At 32.3% G+C, this 18,492-nt stretch overlaps 2 protein-coding genes across 2 annotated transcripts; one reads left to right on the forward strand and one right to left on the reverse strand.

Moving 5' to 3' along the window:
- Window positions 1–2,520: 2,520 nt before the first annotated feature.
- Window positions 2,521–5,388, reverse strand: LOC127706469 (mitochondrial import inner membrane translocase subunit Tim29-like). The gene is made up of 2 exons (XM_052211104.1): window positions 5,251–5,388; window positions 2,521–3,069 (listed from the first exon to the last, which is right to left on the reverse strand). Exons 1-2 carry the CDS (start codon window positions 5,348–5,350, stop codon window positions 2,546–2,548), a joined length of 624 nt encoding a protein of 207 aa, XP_052067064.1. The 5' UTR covers window positions 5,351–5,388; the 3' UTR covers window positions 2,521–2,545.
- A 268-nt stretch (window positions 5,389–5,656) lies between these two features.
- On the forward strand, window positions 5,657–18,248 carry LOC127706345 (protein YIPF1-like). Its single transcript, XM_052210912.1, has 8 exons — window positions 5,657–5,703; window positions 7,209–7,233; window positions 9,216–9,313; window positions 10,080–10,254; window positions 10,742–10,858; window positions 11,848–12,002; window positions 13,388–13,570; window positions 17,483–18,248. Exons 1-8 carry the CDS (start codon window positions 5,671–5,673, stop codon window positions 17,804–17,806), a joined length of 1,110 nt encoding a protein of 369 aa, XP_052066872.1. The 5' UTR covers window positions 5,657–5,670; the 3' UTR covers window positions 17,807–18,248.
- The last annotated feature ends 244 nt before the right edge of the window (window positions 18,249–18,492 follow it).

Below are 18,492 nucleotides of genomic sequence, written 5' to 3' on the forward strand. Positions count from 1 at the left end.
GATACTGGATTTGGCCATGAAATGTGATTCCGATGATAACAGTACAAGAACAAATCTGGTATATACTAGTGAAGGTATTTTTTTTAGAGACAAGTGCCGAAAACGCTGCCAATTGGATGTTTAATGTCATCATCCATGACAGGTCAGTAGAATCCTGATCCGTAGAATGAAAGGTCCATGTAAATGTAAAGTTGCAGCAAAATACAGACATAAATGTCAGCTACTTGAAATTTTCTGATGGTTCGCTAAATCGATTTGACAGATTATGATACACATGCGAGCTTTGTATAATATGTCTCTGATACAACGTATATAGCGTAGGTAGACATGTTTTCTAAAAGTAACCATTGGGCAAACTCAGCTTTGTGTGTATGGTATGACAGGTTGTTTGCTTCACGTCCAGTGACAACTATTTCACACATGTTCAGGACAATGGTTTGCCAGTACAGTGTTGTCTACCCGACAGGATTTTTCAAATGTTTATATTTATTGTAGATGGATAAAAATTTGGACAAGGAACATATATTTGGCGAGTATTGGTGTAATGTTCAAATTGTCATTACCAAGTCAAATGATTGTTAGATTGTGGGTAACAATTTAACTAACTCACCAACACTAGATAATGAATTTGGACATTCTATCTATAATTTCTGACTTGAAATTTTGTTCTGACGAAATACTTTTCAGCATGATAGGTTCTGTAGTTAACAAAGCATTATAGCTCTACACAAGTCATTAATGTTTTATTGTTTCAATATTATGAATGGAAACTTTATCCTATTAGCTTATGTTATTGATTGCTGATTGATTAACATCTAGTAGCATGCAAATACTGTACGCATGTTCAAGTCGATATGATGACATTGATGTTTAGGATGTACTTATCAGCAGGGTCTTATTAACTCAAAAGTAATACATTCATACATTCATGCAAAGATAGAATAAAATAATTCCAATGTTGTCTTAGTTCATTCATGAGCCTCGTATAATGAACCAAAAGGTTTATACAGATCTATACAGGTATGCAGTCCTTTCATGACATTGCTAGTATATGAATTTTACACAGAAGTAGTTCACTAAGTGATGCTGAAATTTTGTATCTTTAAATTATTTTTAGTGCATTTTATTGAAATCATAATTAATAAGGTCAATTTACAGTTTATATTGATTTGTAAACCTTTAAATCACGAACTTACCAAAACGTCCTTTGGTGTTAATAAAATTTGTGAGAGAGTCAGTTTAGGTAACACATCAATAAACTTCTATGAAATAACCTTCCTTACCATATTAAATTGTCCAAAATAAGTTTGTATTATTCACTGTAATTATCAATGCCCCAGTCTCTGTTTGTATTAGGGTCTGGAGGAGAAACCTCAATTTCTGTATTCTTTAATTTTAAAGGCTATTTTTCTCAAATCTTTATTTTTATTTCCCATTATTCTCTATTTTTTATATTTTAACATACATTTTTCTCTATTCTTAATTTTTGTTGTCAATTATTCTCTATTCGGTTAACCCCATCCAGACCCTCTTCTATGAGGAACAATGCATATAAAATTCTATGGGGTTCTATATGATTATGTTCCATAGCTGCAAACTCCCTTACTTTCATTGGCTTTTATGAAAGACCTTCCTCAAACCTTTGTTTTATTAAGCAGATTAATTCTGACAAATAGCATTTCAGGAAAAACCATTGTAATAAGACATAAAATCGTTTTGTGATAGTTATCCTCAATTGTGACATCACCAAATGACTAACCACCAAATTTGTACTTATCAACACAACAGGATCCACTAGTGGATCAGCATCTGCTTTGTGCTTACCATTCCGCAGCACATAAGATATCCCCCAGTTTTTGGTGGGTTTCATATTGTTCAAAACTATTAGTTTTCTAGTGTTTTGTGTACATGTTGGTCTACATTTTGTAGTTGTATAAATAATAAGCCAATGGTCTTAAAATATGCAATCAAACTTTAAAGTTATTCCAAAACTTAAGCAACAAATATATATTTTACACAAACCAATTTAAATATCAAAAATAAGAAGACAGAATAAATAAAAAATTGCTGTACATATTTTTTAATGGAAAGATAACTTTATACAAACAAATAGCTGATTATACAATATGAATTTGCTCATTTTTGAAGGTTCTAAGGTGACCTACAATTGCATTCATCCACGTCATTTGAACTTTGGTGGATAGTAGTCTCAGACATTGGCAATCATACCACATCTCCTTATTTTTAATAATTTTCAATATACTTATCAGATTCTATATGGAATATAAGAGTGTAGCCATTTTTTTGGTCCAATACAAGTTTATACATCAAGAGAAAAGTTGTCAATCAGATGTACATATTTTCAATGTATTTAATTTCATCTACGTGATGTATTTATTACTGAGGAATAGACTTAATCCTGAAAACTTAACTGCATATCCAAAGGTTCTACTTGTGTCTCTGACACTCTCCTCAATAGATATGAGACAATACATATAAATTCATTTTAAAATAATGTACGAAATAATTTTTGTTTTTATTAAAATCAATCATAAGGAAGCATCTTAGTTTTAATTTTGGGTTGTCCATCAGGTAACCATTCATCAGGGTTAACATCATAGTCTTTCATTGCTTTATGTAAAAATACCCATCTTCCAAATATACCAACATCAACAACTGACTTGTACCATTCTGTCCAGTGTGGTCTGGCATAGGTACAATTGGCTTCAAACAAACCGGAATGAACTGGAAATTCTCTCATCGAAACTAAGGTAAAAAATTTCAAATTTCGAACTTTCAATGTATTATCTTTCATTGCTGTCATCAATGTGGTCACATGATTGTCTGATTGTGGGTTACGTATCAACTCACCAACACTGGATAAAGAATTTGAACATTCTACAATTTCTGATTTAAAATTTTGTTCTGACGGATTAGTTTTCAGCATGATAATGCTTGTAGTTAACAACGATCCATAGAATGAAGCCTTCACTGGACGATTTTTTATATCTTGTAATGTCTCATTAAATACTACTCTGTAGTCATTGAATATGTTGAACAAATAATTTCCTGTAAATAAATAAGTAAAAAATTGAAACAATCTTAAAATATCATTTTTACAATATTCATAAAAATAAAGTTGGACAGATAGTCAGGATATTTGTAATGGATAAGGTTGAATAAATCATTTTACTTGGATTTTTTTTATGTTTGCCAATGCAAGCCTTTATTTTAAATGAAGCAGCTATAACAATCAGCTTATTGCAAACATATATGATGAATGAAGATCAGTAGTGTTCCTTCTTCTGGTTCTGCTTCTCCTACAATTCTGTCTGGGCTATTACTTTTTTTTTATGTTTTGACACTGGCTTATGATATTTGACAAGAATTTGTATAAGTATCAACCATAAATTGGTGCGTCTCATATCATCATGACCTCTATGTGACACTGTGATCACCAACCTCAGAAGTCAAAATACTTGATTTGTTCTGACATTTATGTGTCCAGAACATTATTTTTTCTCATATAACATAGGCTTATGATAATTTTGCATATGGATGCTGGAAATCAGGACACTGTGTTATGTACACCTTGACTGTTAACCATGAAGGTTAATTAATTTTTTTTGGCATGTCCACACCAATACAATATATTATTCTTTTGTCATTGCAAGACCTTTTTAATGCAACTGATTAGGATTAGCCTATGCAAAGTCATTTTACCTCAAGGTCAGAATTTTCATATTCATAACATAACTTTTTTTATCCTTTCACAAATGATTATGATATTTGGCATATTGGTGCAGCACCTCATGATAATGTGTTTTTTTGTACCATTAAAGATTACCTAAGATGACCTTGTCCTACGACCTTGAAGGTAAAATAATTTATTTATGTATGTCCACCTCAATACCATTTAAATTTTTGTTCACACAGCAAAATCTTTTAAGGCAAATAATGATTTGCCCATGCAAAAAGACCTTTTACCCCAAGGTCAGATTATCTTATTTTGGGGGATTTTCATGTCTATAACATACCTTTTTCTATCCTTTGACCCTGATTGGATAGGGGGCATGCTCCACCACCTCATATCATAAATTTTTAAATATATTGAAAATAATTAAGATAACATTCCCATCATGCCCATCCATAATTCATGTAATTAAATACAATTTTCCAAAATTGTAAATAAAATGTTGTCCATGAAAATGTTGAGTTTTTAAAACAATTAAACAGACCATTACTAACTAATTGGCTTCAATTTACTATTTACATTTCCTGTCAATCGTCTACTGTCTGGACAGATTGTAACACTTAAAAAAAAAAAAATGATTTTTTTTTAATATGTCATTTTAATATTTACTATTGGAAGTTCTGTATAAATTTTAAAGAAGAGAAAAAAGTATACTATTGAAAAACTTTGTAAAAGCATGTTTCATAAGATATTTTTTAAACTTTAATATTTAAAAAAAATCATGTTTGCCAAAATAACTACATCAGATACTGCATTGACTATTTGCTAATTTGATTAGTTACCAGTTTGACTAAACCAGCTGCTGAATGGTCAAATTGGTAACTAAATTCAGCACCGGACACTGAATCCCAAATAGTTCAATGTTATGTATTTTATGTATAGAATAGAATAGAATAGAATAGAATAGAATAGAATAGAATAGAATAGAATAGAATAGAATAGAATAGAATAGAATAGATTATTTATATGTCATTTATATTCGGTAAAAAGCTCTCAAAGAGCTTATGTTTGTACTGTTATATGTGAACCAAATTAATATAAAACTTTTGTATTCGTATTCGAAGTGACTATTTTTATGGGGTGTGGACAAACCACACAAAAAACAAAAGTTACTTCTAATGAATATTGAAGTCGAGATTCAAAGAGTAGTTTGACTGTTATAGACAGAGCGTCATGACGCTAATTAATCCCATCAGAGACATCTACGGGTCTGTAAACAAATAAACGTATTTACACTTTTGGTATTTAGCTATATTTTGCCTCTGAATGACCTTAGATCTACTCCGAATCACCTTTTGACGTCAGGCAACAATCACTTTTTAATTGTGACGTCAAATGTTTTGAATTATGATGTCAAAGTTTACGGGAACCTGTGTGATTTTACGTAATGGCGGACAAATTTGCATACAAGTGTAAATACGTCTATACATGTGGCACAAGAAAAGGGGGAGGGGTTAAAAAATAAAATTGCTTCGGGTGCTTTTGTTGTAATGTACCTAATCTTTCAAGCTTCCCTCCTTTAAGTTTTGTTGGGACAGTTGGTTTAAATTTTGTAATAAGCCTTGATGATGATTTGAGTCTTGAAACTGAAGTCATCTTCGTCCTTCAAAGAGATCGATAAAGTCAAAAGAGTTCCAAACAAAGACAAAAAATAAAAGTCATCGCTCCCGACCCCATCCGATAATTATATTAAAAATCACGATCTGCATTTATTATCATTTTTTGGACCGAATCGTTTAATCTTAATACCTTATAATTCAAAGTAATTGTATGAGTTTGTACATGACAATGTAGATATATAAATGCTACTGTAAGTTATGGAGGAATAAATAGTACAGAACAGGAGGCGCTGTCATTATTTTGTACTATTTTTGTTATTTTGATATTTGGTTTTCTCTAGAGTGATCTTTTGAAAAATGGACACGAAAGTTGACGTGGAAGACGAAATTGTAAACAAAGCTTTATGTATTGTAACGATAATGTTTTAGTATTGTTTGAGATATGAACTATGCAGTAAACCTAATATCCAAAAACTTTTTTCACACAGATATTTTTAAGAATTTCAAGAATTTTACCAAATTATAACCCTGCTTCGGGTTCTCTGCTTCTACATGTCCTATCACCAAAAATGGCAAAATAATTAGTTCAGATAATTATGACGTCTTGAAAGGCTATTTTATTTTTTTGCTTTGATGCGTTCCTTTGATGTTACAGCAAAAACATTAAGATAGCCTTTCTAGACGTAATATTTATTTGGACTATCCTACCGTAGTCTATAATCGGTCATAATGTTGGTTCGTTCGGATTTTGTTATTGTACTTATCACACAGGAAAACTCCGCATTGACGTCACTACGCTAATACCAGCATACAAAATTAGTGCAGAATACATTTTTTCTACTCTTCTAAATAAAAAAACATTTCTTGGATATGTTTTCATTGTTATTCTAAAGTATTGTACAAAAATGCCAATTTTCTAATGGCTGTTTCAAACCTGGCTTCCGAATGCCTAAAAACATTCCAGAACTTCAGAAAATCCCTTTTCCGTCCCCCATTGCTTTGTTTACATTCCATTAAGCGTCATCAATCTTAAATTGCAGACTTTTTTTTGATTGCTTAACGTCTACTGTGGCATATATATATATATATATTTCATGTATGTTCAGGACCAGAACAAATTAACAATAAATACAATAGGTTACTTTGAATAGGGGTTGACCTGGATGAAGTGCTGGAAATTTAGACTGCCTCAGGTACATTAGGGTATATTGGATAGAGACAGAAATTTAGCCTTGCAACATGCCATCGACAGACTCCTCAAAAATGTTGCAAGGGTTCTCACTCTCCCTACACAGAGAAAAAGTATAAGTAGGACATTTTCTGATTAAGTTGCAAAAAAATCCACCCAAAGTTAACTCGTGATAACAGGTTAAATATTTTACTTAGAAATAATTAACTTTGTTCTCTATAATACCTATAGAGTTTTAGATTGCACTTTAAAATAATAAGCAATATAAGTGAAAAACTATAAATTTTTATCAAAAAAATTTAAAGGAAGTCTAGGGAGATAAGTTTTTATATCCTGATTGTGCTTAAATAGTCAGATTGAGTTGTATTAGCCTAAGTGTTACTCTTTTTACTAGAAGATATATCACTAAAACACATTGAAATGATCCTAACAACAATGCATACCACCTTTTAAAATATAATTAAAATAAAACTAACAAAATTTAAAACAGAATTACAAAGCATTCACAATGTACTTATTAAATGAATCAAGATTTGACTAAAACAAATTTATTGTTTGGCATATATACACGTATATGTTAATTATTTATATAATGCCCACAGATTTCGGTAATATTTGACATCAGGTAAAAATGAAATGTGTTATGTGATAAGGTATTACTGGTAATAATGTTACATGTACCAAAATAAATTCTTTTCTGTTTCAGGATACAAGTAAATTAGAGTTTCAAGGTAGGAACAAATGTTTTAGACATAAAGCATGATAGGTTTTACTTATAAGAGGCCATTTATGTTCTGTTTGTTGGTGTAAAGATTTGGCAGACATTGATTTTGGCATCCAGAATAAAATTGAGAATGGAAATGGGGAATGTGTTCAAAGAGACAACAACCCGACCATAGAGCAGACAACAGCCGAAGGCCACCAATGGGTCTTCAATGCAGCGAGAAACTCCCGCACCCGGAGGCGTCCTTCAGCTGGCCCCTAAACAAATATGTATACTAGTTCAGTGATAATGGACGTCATACTAAACTCCAAATTATACACAAGGAACTAAAGTTAAAAATGATACAAGACTAACAAAGGCCAGAGGCTCCTGACTTGGGACAGGCGCAAAAATGCGGCGGGGTTAAACATGTTTTTTGAGATCTCAACCCTCCCCCTATACCTCTAGCCAATGTAGAAAAAACAACCGTACAACAGTACGCACAGTAAAACTCAGTTTAAGAGAAGTCCGAGTCCGATGTCAGAATAGGAAACAAAAGAAAATAAACAAAGACCCATCGAAACAACATCTGAAACACAAATTTAATAATACTTTTAGATATTTGGATGATATTTTGGCTCTCAATAATGACGACTTCAGTATGTATACTAAAGAAATTTATCCTGTTGAACTTACTTTAAATAAAGATGATACTAAAATGACCACTGCCCTTTCCTCGATCTTGATATCTATATCAATAACGGAAAGCTTAATACTAAAATATATGATAAAAGAGATGATTTTTCATTTCCTATCGTTAATTATCCATTTTTAGATGGTGACGTTCCCTTGTCACCATCTTACGGTGTTTATATATCTCCTGACTTGGGACAGGCGCAAAAATGTGGCGGGGTTAAACATGTTTTTTGAGATCTCAACCCTCCCTCTATACCTCTAGCAAATGTAGAAAAAACAAACGTACAACAGTACGCACAGTAAAACTCAGTTTAAGAGAAGTCCGAGTCCGATGTCAGAATAGGAAACAAAAGAAAATAAACAAAATGACAATAATACATAAATAACAACAGACTACTAGCAGTTACTGACATGCCAGCTCCAGACCTCAATTAAACTGATTGAAAGATTATGTCTTCATCATTTGAATATCAGGCACAATCCCTCCTGTTAGGGGTTTAGTATTATACCGTCATAAAATATATGAGAAGAACATAACCCATGTCATGCCAACAACTGGTTTTAGAATAAATATGTTTAATTCCGATGCAAAGACCCTATAAGTGAATCAATATGAAAGCCAAAATATGCAATCTTTAATGACCTGACAACAGTATCGTAACTATATCCCTTCTTAATAAGTCTGTTTAAAGGTTTTGTTAGCTTTTGAGGTGAATACTGACATTTTTGTGCTTTGTAAAGAATATTACCATAAAAGATTGGATATGAAATACCCGAACGTATAAGATGTCTGCATGTTGAGTTATATTTACGAATGATGTCCTTATACCGATGATAAAATTTAGTAAATGTTTTGACTAGTTTATGATATCGAAAACCCTGGTGTAATAATTTTTCAGTAATATATAAATTTCTCTCGCTAAAATCTAATACGTTGTTACATACACGAGTGAATCGTACAAGTTGAGATATATAAACACCATAAGATGGTGACAAGGGAACGTCACCATCTAAAAATCCAGAAGTTTCCAAAGTCTCATTAAAAAATGAAAAACAAGAACAAAAATCTGAAACTTTGTATTATTTAATAGTATCAATTATCTAAGTCGAAATAGGAAAATTTTGATTTTCAGACAACAGAAGAGACTGATAGTTTTAACTTACATGGCACATATATCCCAAATTTAGGTGATTCCACTCTTAACCTGGTCACAGACCAAAGCATAAAGTTTATTTTATAATAGTTATATTTATCAATCCCCTTAATATTTTTTGATCGTTAAGTGTATAAAATATTTTGGCTATTTATTTTAGATTTTCCCCAAGATAAAGGAAAAGTACAGACTCATACATTTACAGATTTTCCTCACACAGCAGAATCAGATGAGGATGATGTGTATGATAAATCAGAGGTACATGTCAGTCTAGATTTATGAACAATGTCAGTCAGAATTCATCACCAATGTCAGTCTGAATTCATCACCAATGTCAGTCTGATTTCATGACCAATGTCAGTCTTAATACATCACCGATGTCTGTCTGAATTCATGAACAATGTCAGTCTTAATTCATTACTAATGTCAGTCTGAATTCAAAGTGCAACTAATAGCACCACTAATAACAAAGTCGTATAGCCTGTTGTTATTAGTGGTGCTATTTTTCTGCCTCTCCAACTCATGGTTTGCCAAAGAAAATTTTATAAACTGGTCCCTTATGTTTACCGGGAATACAGCTTTGAGCAAGTGACAATTCCAACATGGACCCAGATCAGTTATTTGATGTAACGCTCTATTTTCTAGTATTACAAAAATAGATTTACACGACAACAATTTTTAGATTAGGGTAAATAACACATGATGGTGAATAGAAGGGTTGAAAACGCATAGTTTTGACATATAATTGGATTTTCCTTTTTATGAATTGGGTTTTTGAAGGCTGCAATTGTCAATTAAATTGTTTTCATTGCGTAACACATAAATATGCAGCTTATCTGGAGCTCTGTAACTCAATATGTTATTAAAATTGTTTATTCTGCTGATTTGTTCCATTGATAAAATTGAAATTTGCTGCAGGATGAGATTTTTATGATTCATGTAGTATAATAAGATTAAGAAACTTACTGGAAAGTGAACAGCTTAAGTTTATATGATAACTTAGTAACTCTTCTTTCATCTTCAGCTTCTCAAAGAGGAAAAAACAGAATCTAAAGTGTCATTCTGGACATTTGAGTACTATCAACAATTTTTTGATGTAGAAAGCAAAGATGTACTGCAGAGAGTATTGGGATCTATGTTTCCACATCCAAATAGGAATTATCTGAAAACAAAAATCAGGCCAAATCCTGATTTATATGGTAAAATATGAGTTCATGATATCTACTTTGAAATTGACATCTTCATTATGCCAATTTCACTATGAAATATATACCGGTAAATGATTTCACAGTGTTTGAAGTTAAAAAAAATTTCTTGCAGTAGCCTACTGTTGTACTTTCAGTACCCAACAGTTTTATTAATTTGTAGAGATATATAAAATTTCAGCAGCACAGGTCAAATTTTAGGGGCCAGGAGCTACTAGACTCTGCAGTTCCCCTTCCCTGATATAAAGTACAAACAATATGTGGTAAATTACAGACAACTCAAAGTGGTTTTGAATGGGATGAAATATTTTTTGACAGTAAAAGGAAATATTTTCATTTTAAAAACATTACTTTCGTTGGAAACTTGTGATTTCTTACTTTATAATATGTTTTTAATGTATTTAATAAAAGGGAATTAGAAAAACCAACTTTGAAATTTTGCACTGATAAACATGAAATTTTCCTAATATTTTTGTTTTAGGACCATTCTGGATCTGTACAACATTAGTGTTTACCACAGCTATAGCTGGTAACCTGGCCAATTATCTGTCTATCGGTAGTTCTGCAGATTATAACTGGAAATACGATTTTCACAAAGGTAAGTTTCACATGTGGAGGAGAATCTTCTTACCCTTCAAGTGCACCCGAGATCATTCAGGTTTTTGGTGGGGTTGTTGTTGTTCAGTCTTTACTTTATATGTTATGTTTTGTATACTGTTGTTTGTCTTTCGATAATTTCTTTGTTTTTCCCATGGCGTTGTCAGTCTGTTATTAGTTTAAGAGTTTGAATGTTCCTTTGGTATCTTCTGTGTCTCTATCAATCAGTGGAAATATCAATACTTAAACGGTTTTCAGGTTGTATTATCATTTTGACTCATGAACATGACTTTAACTCTTAAACTTTTAAAATTTTCATTTTGTCTATAGTAGAAAAATGTAGTGAATATATAATCATTACAAGTCTATCCTAAATTGAGATAATTGTATGGCTTTCCAAATACCGTTTCGATTCCTAACATCACTGAAGAGACATTAATTGTCGAAATCCGGATATGGTGTACAAAAACCTTTGCACCTTTTGTTTGTGGTATACCATCTTTTCCGCAAGTTTATTGTTTTCTGTTTAGTAGTAAATTTATAATTAAGATCCATTTATTACATCAGTGATCTGTTTATTTGGCAATCGCCAATGGCAGTCAGCAGGGTTTAAGAACATTTGTTGTTCGACCTGTTAGTCAAATGCGTTGTGTTAAAATATACTTTTTCACTTTTTTGGTCTTTTGGAAAATGTTGTTTGTGCTGTATTTAGATCCCTCTAACAAGAAATTTGTTTTGCATGCACACGTATAAAAATTGCGGTTTTTATCCAACGCAATCATAGGTTTGAACGTTGTTTTCTATTTAGACTTGTTTATAATCGTTACAAGTATATATAAAAAATGGGATCTTCCCTTATATTTATAAATATATATCTAGAAAGTAAGTAAATCCTAAAAATAAATCTCTGCTAAGTCAGCTAGATAGAACTAAATGCAAAAAAAGTATCTGCTAAAATTAGTTGGTTTACAGTATAATTTTATTTTTCAGTATCCTTTGCTGCTACAGCTATATTTAGCTATTGGTGGATTCTCCCTGCAGCTATTTTTGGATTTCTGTGGTGGTCAGGAAATCAGATTGGATATACATTCCTAGAAATCTTATGCGTTTATGGTTACTCACTTGCAATATTTATTCCTATATCAGTAAGTCAACTTGTTATCATTCAGAACTGTTACTGAACATTAAACACAAATACATCATTTTATTGTGACATACATTTTGAGTAAACAGAAATATGACCCTTTGAAAGTTTATGAAATTTGTTATGTCATATTGAACATTTTAACCTCACTTGTCCCAAAGGATGATTGCCATCACTTGGTGTCTGTCAATCATTTTTATATCTGTCAACTTTTCAGTTTTAATCATCTCCTCACATTGAATTAAACTTAGCATGAATAATGTGTGTAATGTCCTTTCAATTCTTTCTGTTATAATGCATTGTATTTTGTCAGTTTTAATATTTCTCCTTAACTACGTGGGTATGATGATAGGGTTGTTGATATGTGCCATAAGGTAGTTAAGAATCAAAACTGCTTTTCCTTCAGGTTGACACACTCTTGACTGATTAAAGACAAGTAGAAAATGTAGGAGGCATTGTGTCTTAGGAAAAGATCATTATTTTTTACTGAATAAATATTTAATTGTCCATAAATTTTATTCCTGCACATTATTTATGAATAGGATTTTAAATTCTTGGACAAAAATTAGTTTTAAATTTTGATAGAATGACTTATAATAAAAAATATGTGAAAGACTTCAATAAGAAAAGGATATTTATAAAGTTTACATAGACCATGTTGTGTGATTGCTGTCCCATTGATGCTTTTATAAAAATCAAAGAGAACGATTGGGAATAAAAAAGCCAAACTTTAAAAATGATAAGCATTTTGATACATTGTCAGAAAATAATAAAATTATTTGTAAGAGCTTTAGAAACAATAGAAAAGCTTAATGAGCCTGATTTTCCTCCTGTTTCTTAAGCTTGTACAAATAAATTTCATATTTTCCTACAAAGTACATTATTTTGTACATTTATTTTGTAGATATCATGGGTGCTTCAGTTTAACTGGTATATTTTTTAAGATATTAAGGGTGCTACAGTTTAATAGATTTATTTTGTAGATATTATGGATGGTACAGTTTGACTTATTCCAGTGCTTTTTGGTTATCCTAGAAACTGTATTATCGGGAGGGCTACTAGTATTTGTAGATATTATGGGTGATACAGTTTGCCTTTGTTAGTCTTGTATGTTTTTTAATTTTAGTTCATTTATATGTTTTGGAGTTTAGTGTGACGTCCATTTTCACTGAACTAGTACACAATTTTATTTAGGGGCCAGCTGAGGACCACCTCCCGGTGCGGGATTTTCTCGCTGCATTGAAGACCCATTGGTGGCCTTTGGCTGTTGTCTGCTCTTTGGTCGGTTTGTTGTCTCTCTGACATATTCCCCATTTCCATTCTCAATTTTAGTTGGTTTATTTTGTAGATTTTATGGCTAAAACAGTCTACTGTTTTATTTTGTAGATATTATGGGTTGTACAGTTTAACTGGTTCCAGTGGTTGTTAGTTATACTAGGAACTGTTTTATCAGGAGGAGTATTAGTATTCATATTTTTACCTGCTGTTAGAGAATCTACAAAGAAGTATACCTGGGCTTTGATTGTGATCATATTTTTACTTCATGCTTCGTTAGCTGTAGGATTTAAGGTAAACCTTGTAATATGATACAGTTTTTCTCACATTTTCATTGCTGATTTTTTTTTTAATTTAAAAATAACTCTACTAAAATCAATCATTTTAATGATTTGTTCATATTAATTACAATGGTGGTGGGAAAATCCAGTAAATCTGTTCATTTGATTTTATGCCAACAAAATTTCCAGAAACATCGGACTTGACTGTATTCCAAATGTTACTGTATGAAGTATCCAGCATGACTTGTGCCAATATATCAGATGTGTGATGACCCTATGGCACTTTTAATTTTCTTAATCGCCATTCATATTTTAAAATCATTTAATTTAATATCATCTAATCCTGACAACGTCATAGACTTTTCTATTCAAATAACTTATAGATATCAGATCCCTTTTTTGTACCTAAGGTTGGACATAGCAATCCTAGTAACTGTCTTCATGTTGCACCATGGTAAACATTTAGGTTTAGTCTGTGTTTTTTATGTCCCCGCCGTAGTGGAGGGGGCATTTAGTTTTACCCTTTTCTGTCTGTACGTCCATACGTCCCGTACAGATCAAGGTTGAATTTTGGTGGCGTCACTTTTACCATTCTAGAGTTATGCCCCTTTGTAAATGGAAAAATTTCTGAATTGTTTGTTTCCGCTCTCTAACTTTAGTTTGCCTCAGCCAAATGTTATGAAACTTATTCACAATGCTTATTACCACAAAACACAGATCAAGTTTGAATTTTGGTGACGTCACTTTTACTGTTCTAGTGTTATGCCCCTTTACAAATGGAAAAATTGCTGTATTTTTCGTTTCCGTTTTCTCACTTAAGTTTGCCTCTACCAAATGGTATGAAACTCATACACAATGCTTATTACCATAAAACTCAGATCAAGTATGATTTTGGATAGTGTCACTTTTACCATCCTTGAGTTATGTCCTGTCATCATCTGTGTTACATGGACACATTCCCAATTTATTTTATTTTTTATCTCAATAACTTTGTCAAACCTTTATACAATTTTACAAAACTTAGAGAGAATCTTCGGAGCTTCTTAATGGTTAAGAGACATCATTAAGATAACAAAAATTTCTGGTATTTTACTGATAAATAGATTTATTTTTTTTGGCAGATAAGTTTGGGGTAACATCTGAAGCAAAATTTGGAAAATATATTTTTTTTTATGGACTTTTTGGCAATTAACATTTTTTTACAGAAAGGGCATAAATTTTTAAAGCAATATTAACCTTTTTCAAACCCTATTGAATTTAAGGTAACTTTTATAGAAGCTTCTGCATAATCAAGAGATAGCATCCAGAAAAATGTAGTTTTTTTTTTCTTCTCCATTTCCTGTATTATACTAATTAATGGACATATTTTTTGTACAACTTTAAAAACATGGTCAAACCATCATGGAATAAAACCTGTACAAAGCTTCTTCATAATCAAGAGAAAGCACTTATATCAAAATTTTGAATTTTTTTCTCAAAATCATTTTTCAGTATTTTATTGATAAATGGACTCAGTGTTTTAGGAGTAACCATTTATACATTTACACTGACAGCAGCAGTCACAGACAAGAAACAGGTTCAGAGGAACCTTTTACTTAATTTTTATTGTCTTGCCTGTGACGAAAGTCGCAGAATGCGAGACATAGGGATTACAATACAGTGGCAGGGTAAACTATTTGTATAAAGCTTTATATTTCAGGAGATAGAAGACCTGGATGCTTCATAACTTGTATGCAGATACCTTATATTACAAAGATTCCGTCTGTCAAATGTCCATTGTCCTTGACCTGATTTTCATGATTAAGTGACTGGTTGATAAAAAATTACATTTTTTTTGTCAAGTGAAATACTCACTTATTATGAGTAATAGGAACACTATGTTTGGTATAATGGTTCCTTGCAAAGTCTACATGTCTGTCAGACAAGGTTCACCTGACCTCGACCTCATTTCATGGATCAGTGAAAGTTACACGGTCAAGTCCATATCTCAGATACTATAAGCAATAGGTCAACTTTATTTGGTGTATGGAATGATTGTAAGGTGTACATGTCCGGCTGGCAGGTTTCATCGATCTGACCTTGACCTCAATTTCATAGATCAGTGATCAAGGTTAAAGTTACATTGTCAAATTCGTATCTCAGATACTATATCCAATATGTCATCTATATTTGCTGTATGGAATGATTGTAAGGTGTACATGTCTGTCTGGCAGGGTTCATTTTACCTTGACCTCATTTTCATGGTTCATTGGTCAATGTTAAGATTTGTGGTTTTATCTGTTTCTCAGGTACTTTAAGTAATAGCACCTCATTTTCATAGAACATTGATAATGTTAAGTTTATGTGATACTTGTAGTAAAACCTTCATATTACAGACTTTCAACATAAATTCAATCATAAGTAAAGCAGGCAAGACATTTCAGCGTGTGCACTCTTATTTTTAGCTCACCTGGCCCAAAGGGCCAAGTGAGCTTTTCTCATCACTTGGCGTCCGTCGTCCGTTGTCCGTCGTCGTTAACTTTTTACATTTTGAACTTCTTCTAGAGAACCACTGAATGGAATGAAACCAAACATGGCATGAATGTTCCTTATGAGGTGCTGACCAAGTGTTGTTTCTTAATACGTACAAATGTCTTCTTTTAGAGAACCAGTGAATGGAATGAAACCAAACATGGCATGAATGTTCCTTATGAGGTGCTAACCAAGTGTTGTTACTTTGCAGTCTGTCCATCATCCAAGATGGCCGCCAGCGGAGGACTTAGTTTAACAAAGGACCCAATGGGACATACATACAAATGTCTTCTTTTAGAGAACCACTGAATAGAAGGAAACAAAACACGGCATGAATGTTCCTTATGAGGTGCTGACCAAGTGTTGTTACTTTGCAGTCAGTCCATCATCCAAGATGGCCACCAGCGGGGGACTTAGTTTAACATAGGACCCTATGGGAAATACATACAAATGTCTTCTTTTAGAGAACCACTGAATGGAATGGAACCAAACATGGCATGAATGTTCCTTATGACGTGTTGACCAAGTGTAGTTATTTTTCAGTCCATCCATCATCCAAGATGGCCGCTAGCGGGGGACTTAGTTTAACATAGGACCTTATGGGAAATACATACAAATGTCTTCTTTTAGAGAACCACTGAATTGAATGAAACCAAACAACATGGCATGAATGTTCCTTATGAGGTGCTGACCGAGTGTTGTTACTTTGCAGTCAGTCCATCATCCAAGATGGCTGCCAGGGGGGGGGGCTTAGTTTAACATAGGACCCTATGGGAAATACATACAAATGTCTTCTTTTAGAGTACCACTGAATGGAATGAAACCAAACTTGGCATGAAAGTTCCTTATGAGGTGCTGACCAAGTTTTGCTACTTTGTTGCCGATTTACTGTTCAAGATGGCCACCAGGATATTTTATTAAATAACGGGACCAATATTAAACCAAATTTGCACTCAATCATTATTTGGGTATCTGTTATGATTTTAATCTATCTTTACATGATTTCTAAAACCAAAGTAGAGTCAGGTGAGCGACACAGGCTCTTGAGAGCCTCTAGTTTAAATGGTGCACAAATCTTTTGTTGACTAACATGATGCAAATTTGCATTGATAGAAACTATTGATAAGATAAAGTTTTGTAAACAAACTTTTTTCATGAATACATTTTTTTTTTGCATTTAGCTCTTTCTTGGTGATCTCAGGTGTTTTATTTTAGAGATTTTCTATCTTTGGTAATACATGTATATCATTATAAGAGAAGATCCAAGTTTGACATATTGATGGCAATATATGTTTGTTATTTTTTCTTGTTCAAGTTTCCTAAATAAATTTGTGAGAAAAGTTATCAATTTGCAGTATTTGTTACATTGCTATGTAAAGAATTAATTAAATATATATTTTAATATTCATTTCAGTTGTACTTTTTCCACATTCCTCAGCAAACAAGTGCGGAATTGGTACCTAATACAACAACTCCACAAAATATGAAGATCCACCCAACAACTTTAACACAGAAACCACTTGCAAATGAAATTAATTCTCCAATAAGTAAAGATCCAGACAATGTACTAGAAAAGAAGCAAGGTGGTGGGAACAAGTTAAAAGATGCCATCAAGGGAACAGAAGCTAAGAACAGAAATCTTGAAGTAATCAAGCCTACTCCCCAAAAGAGTAGAACAAGTAACACAAAGGCGAAAAGTGTACCACCAGTAAAACGATCTTCATCAAATAATGGATAACTTAATTTATTCTATGTTTATCTAAGTTTAGGGGACATGTAAAATGATCAACAAATAATCATGTGACTGTACATACAGCTGTATATGCCATTGGTATGAACCACTTAGAATTGATCATAAGAAATCCATAGAATTTCTGCATGAAAAAAAGTAAATGCTGTTTGTATTTGTAACAATGTCCTACTCTAGACATTCCAAGAAAAGAACTTCTATTTATTATAGTAATGTTACATGATGTTAGTACATGTATACTCCTTTCTAAAGGACAATTGTATTCCCTACCAAGAGGAAGTAGTTTACTATTTTTTACCCCTTTCTCCCTTAATTTCTCAATCACTCTTTTCTGTTGTATTTTTGGCAACTGCAAATAAGGGCTTGTTGATATCTTACTTACAGTTTACCAGGTACTCAATATCTGTGTCTATTTAACTTTCTGTTTGATGAATACTTATAGAATAACTAATCGAAGAATTCAAATAGAGAAAAATATTCAACGAGTGACCGAACAACACATTAATTCACGAATGCGCGTAGTGCATGAGTTAATTATCAGTGTTGTTCGGTCTCGAGTTGAATATTTTTCGATATTTGAATTCTTTGATTAGTTATTCTTTTTATTACATTGGCAAATGGCTTTTTTTAAATGAAATTAATGTAGAAAATGTAAGGAACTATATCTTTTTTCT

The sequence above is a fragment of the Mytilus californianus genome, unplaced genomic scaffold (genome assembly GCF_021869535.1).
Source record: "Mytilus californianus isolate M0D057914Y unplaced genomic scaffold, xbMytCali1.0.p SCAF_1, whole genome shotgun sequence".
Classification (NCBI taxonomy): domain Eukaryota; kingdom Metazoa; phylum Mollusca; class Bivalvia; order Mytilida; family Mytilidae; genus Mytilus; species Mytilus californianus.

Excerpts from the sequence above, each read along its gene's own strand:
- LOC127706345 (XM_052210912.1), top strand. The coding sequence starts at position 5,671 with ATGGACACGAAAGTTGACGTGGAAGACGAAATT. Across the intron at positions 9,314-10,079 it reads ATGTGTATGATAAATCAGAG|CTTCTCAAAGAGGAAAAAAC; the intron begins GTACATGTCAGT and ends TTTCATCTTCAG. Across the intron at positions 10,859-11,847 it reads GAAATACGATTTTCACAAAG|TATCCTTTGCTGCTACAGCT; the intron begins GTAAGTTTCACA and ends TTTATTTTTCAG.
- LOC127706469 (XM_052211104.1), bottom strand. The coding sequence starts at position 5,350 with ATGACTTCAGTTTCAAGACTCAAATCATCATCAAGGCTTATTACAAAA. Across the intron at positions 3,070-5,250 it reads AGGGAAGCTTGAAAGATTAG|GAAATTATTTGTTCAACATA; the intron begins GTACATTACAAC and ends ATTTATTTACAG.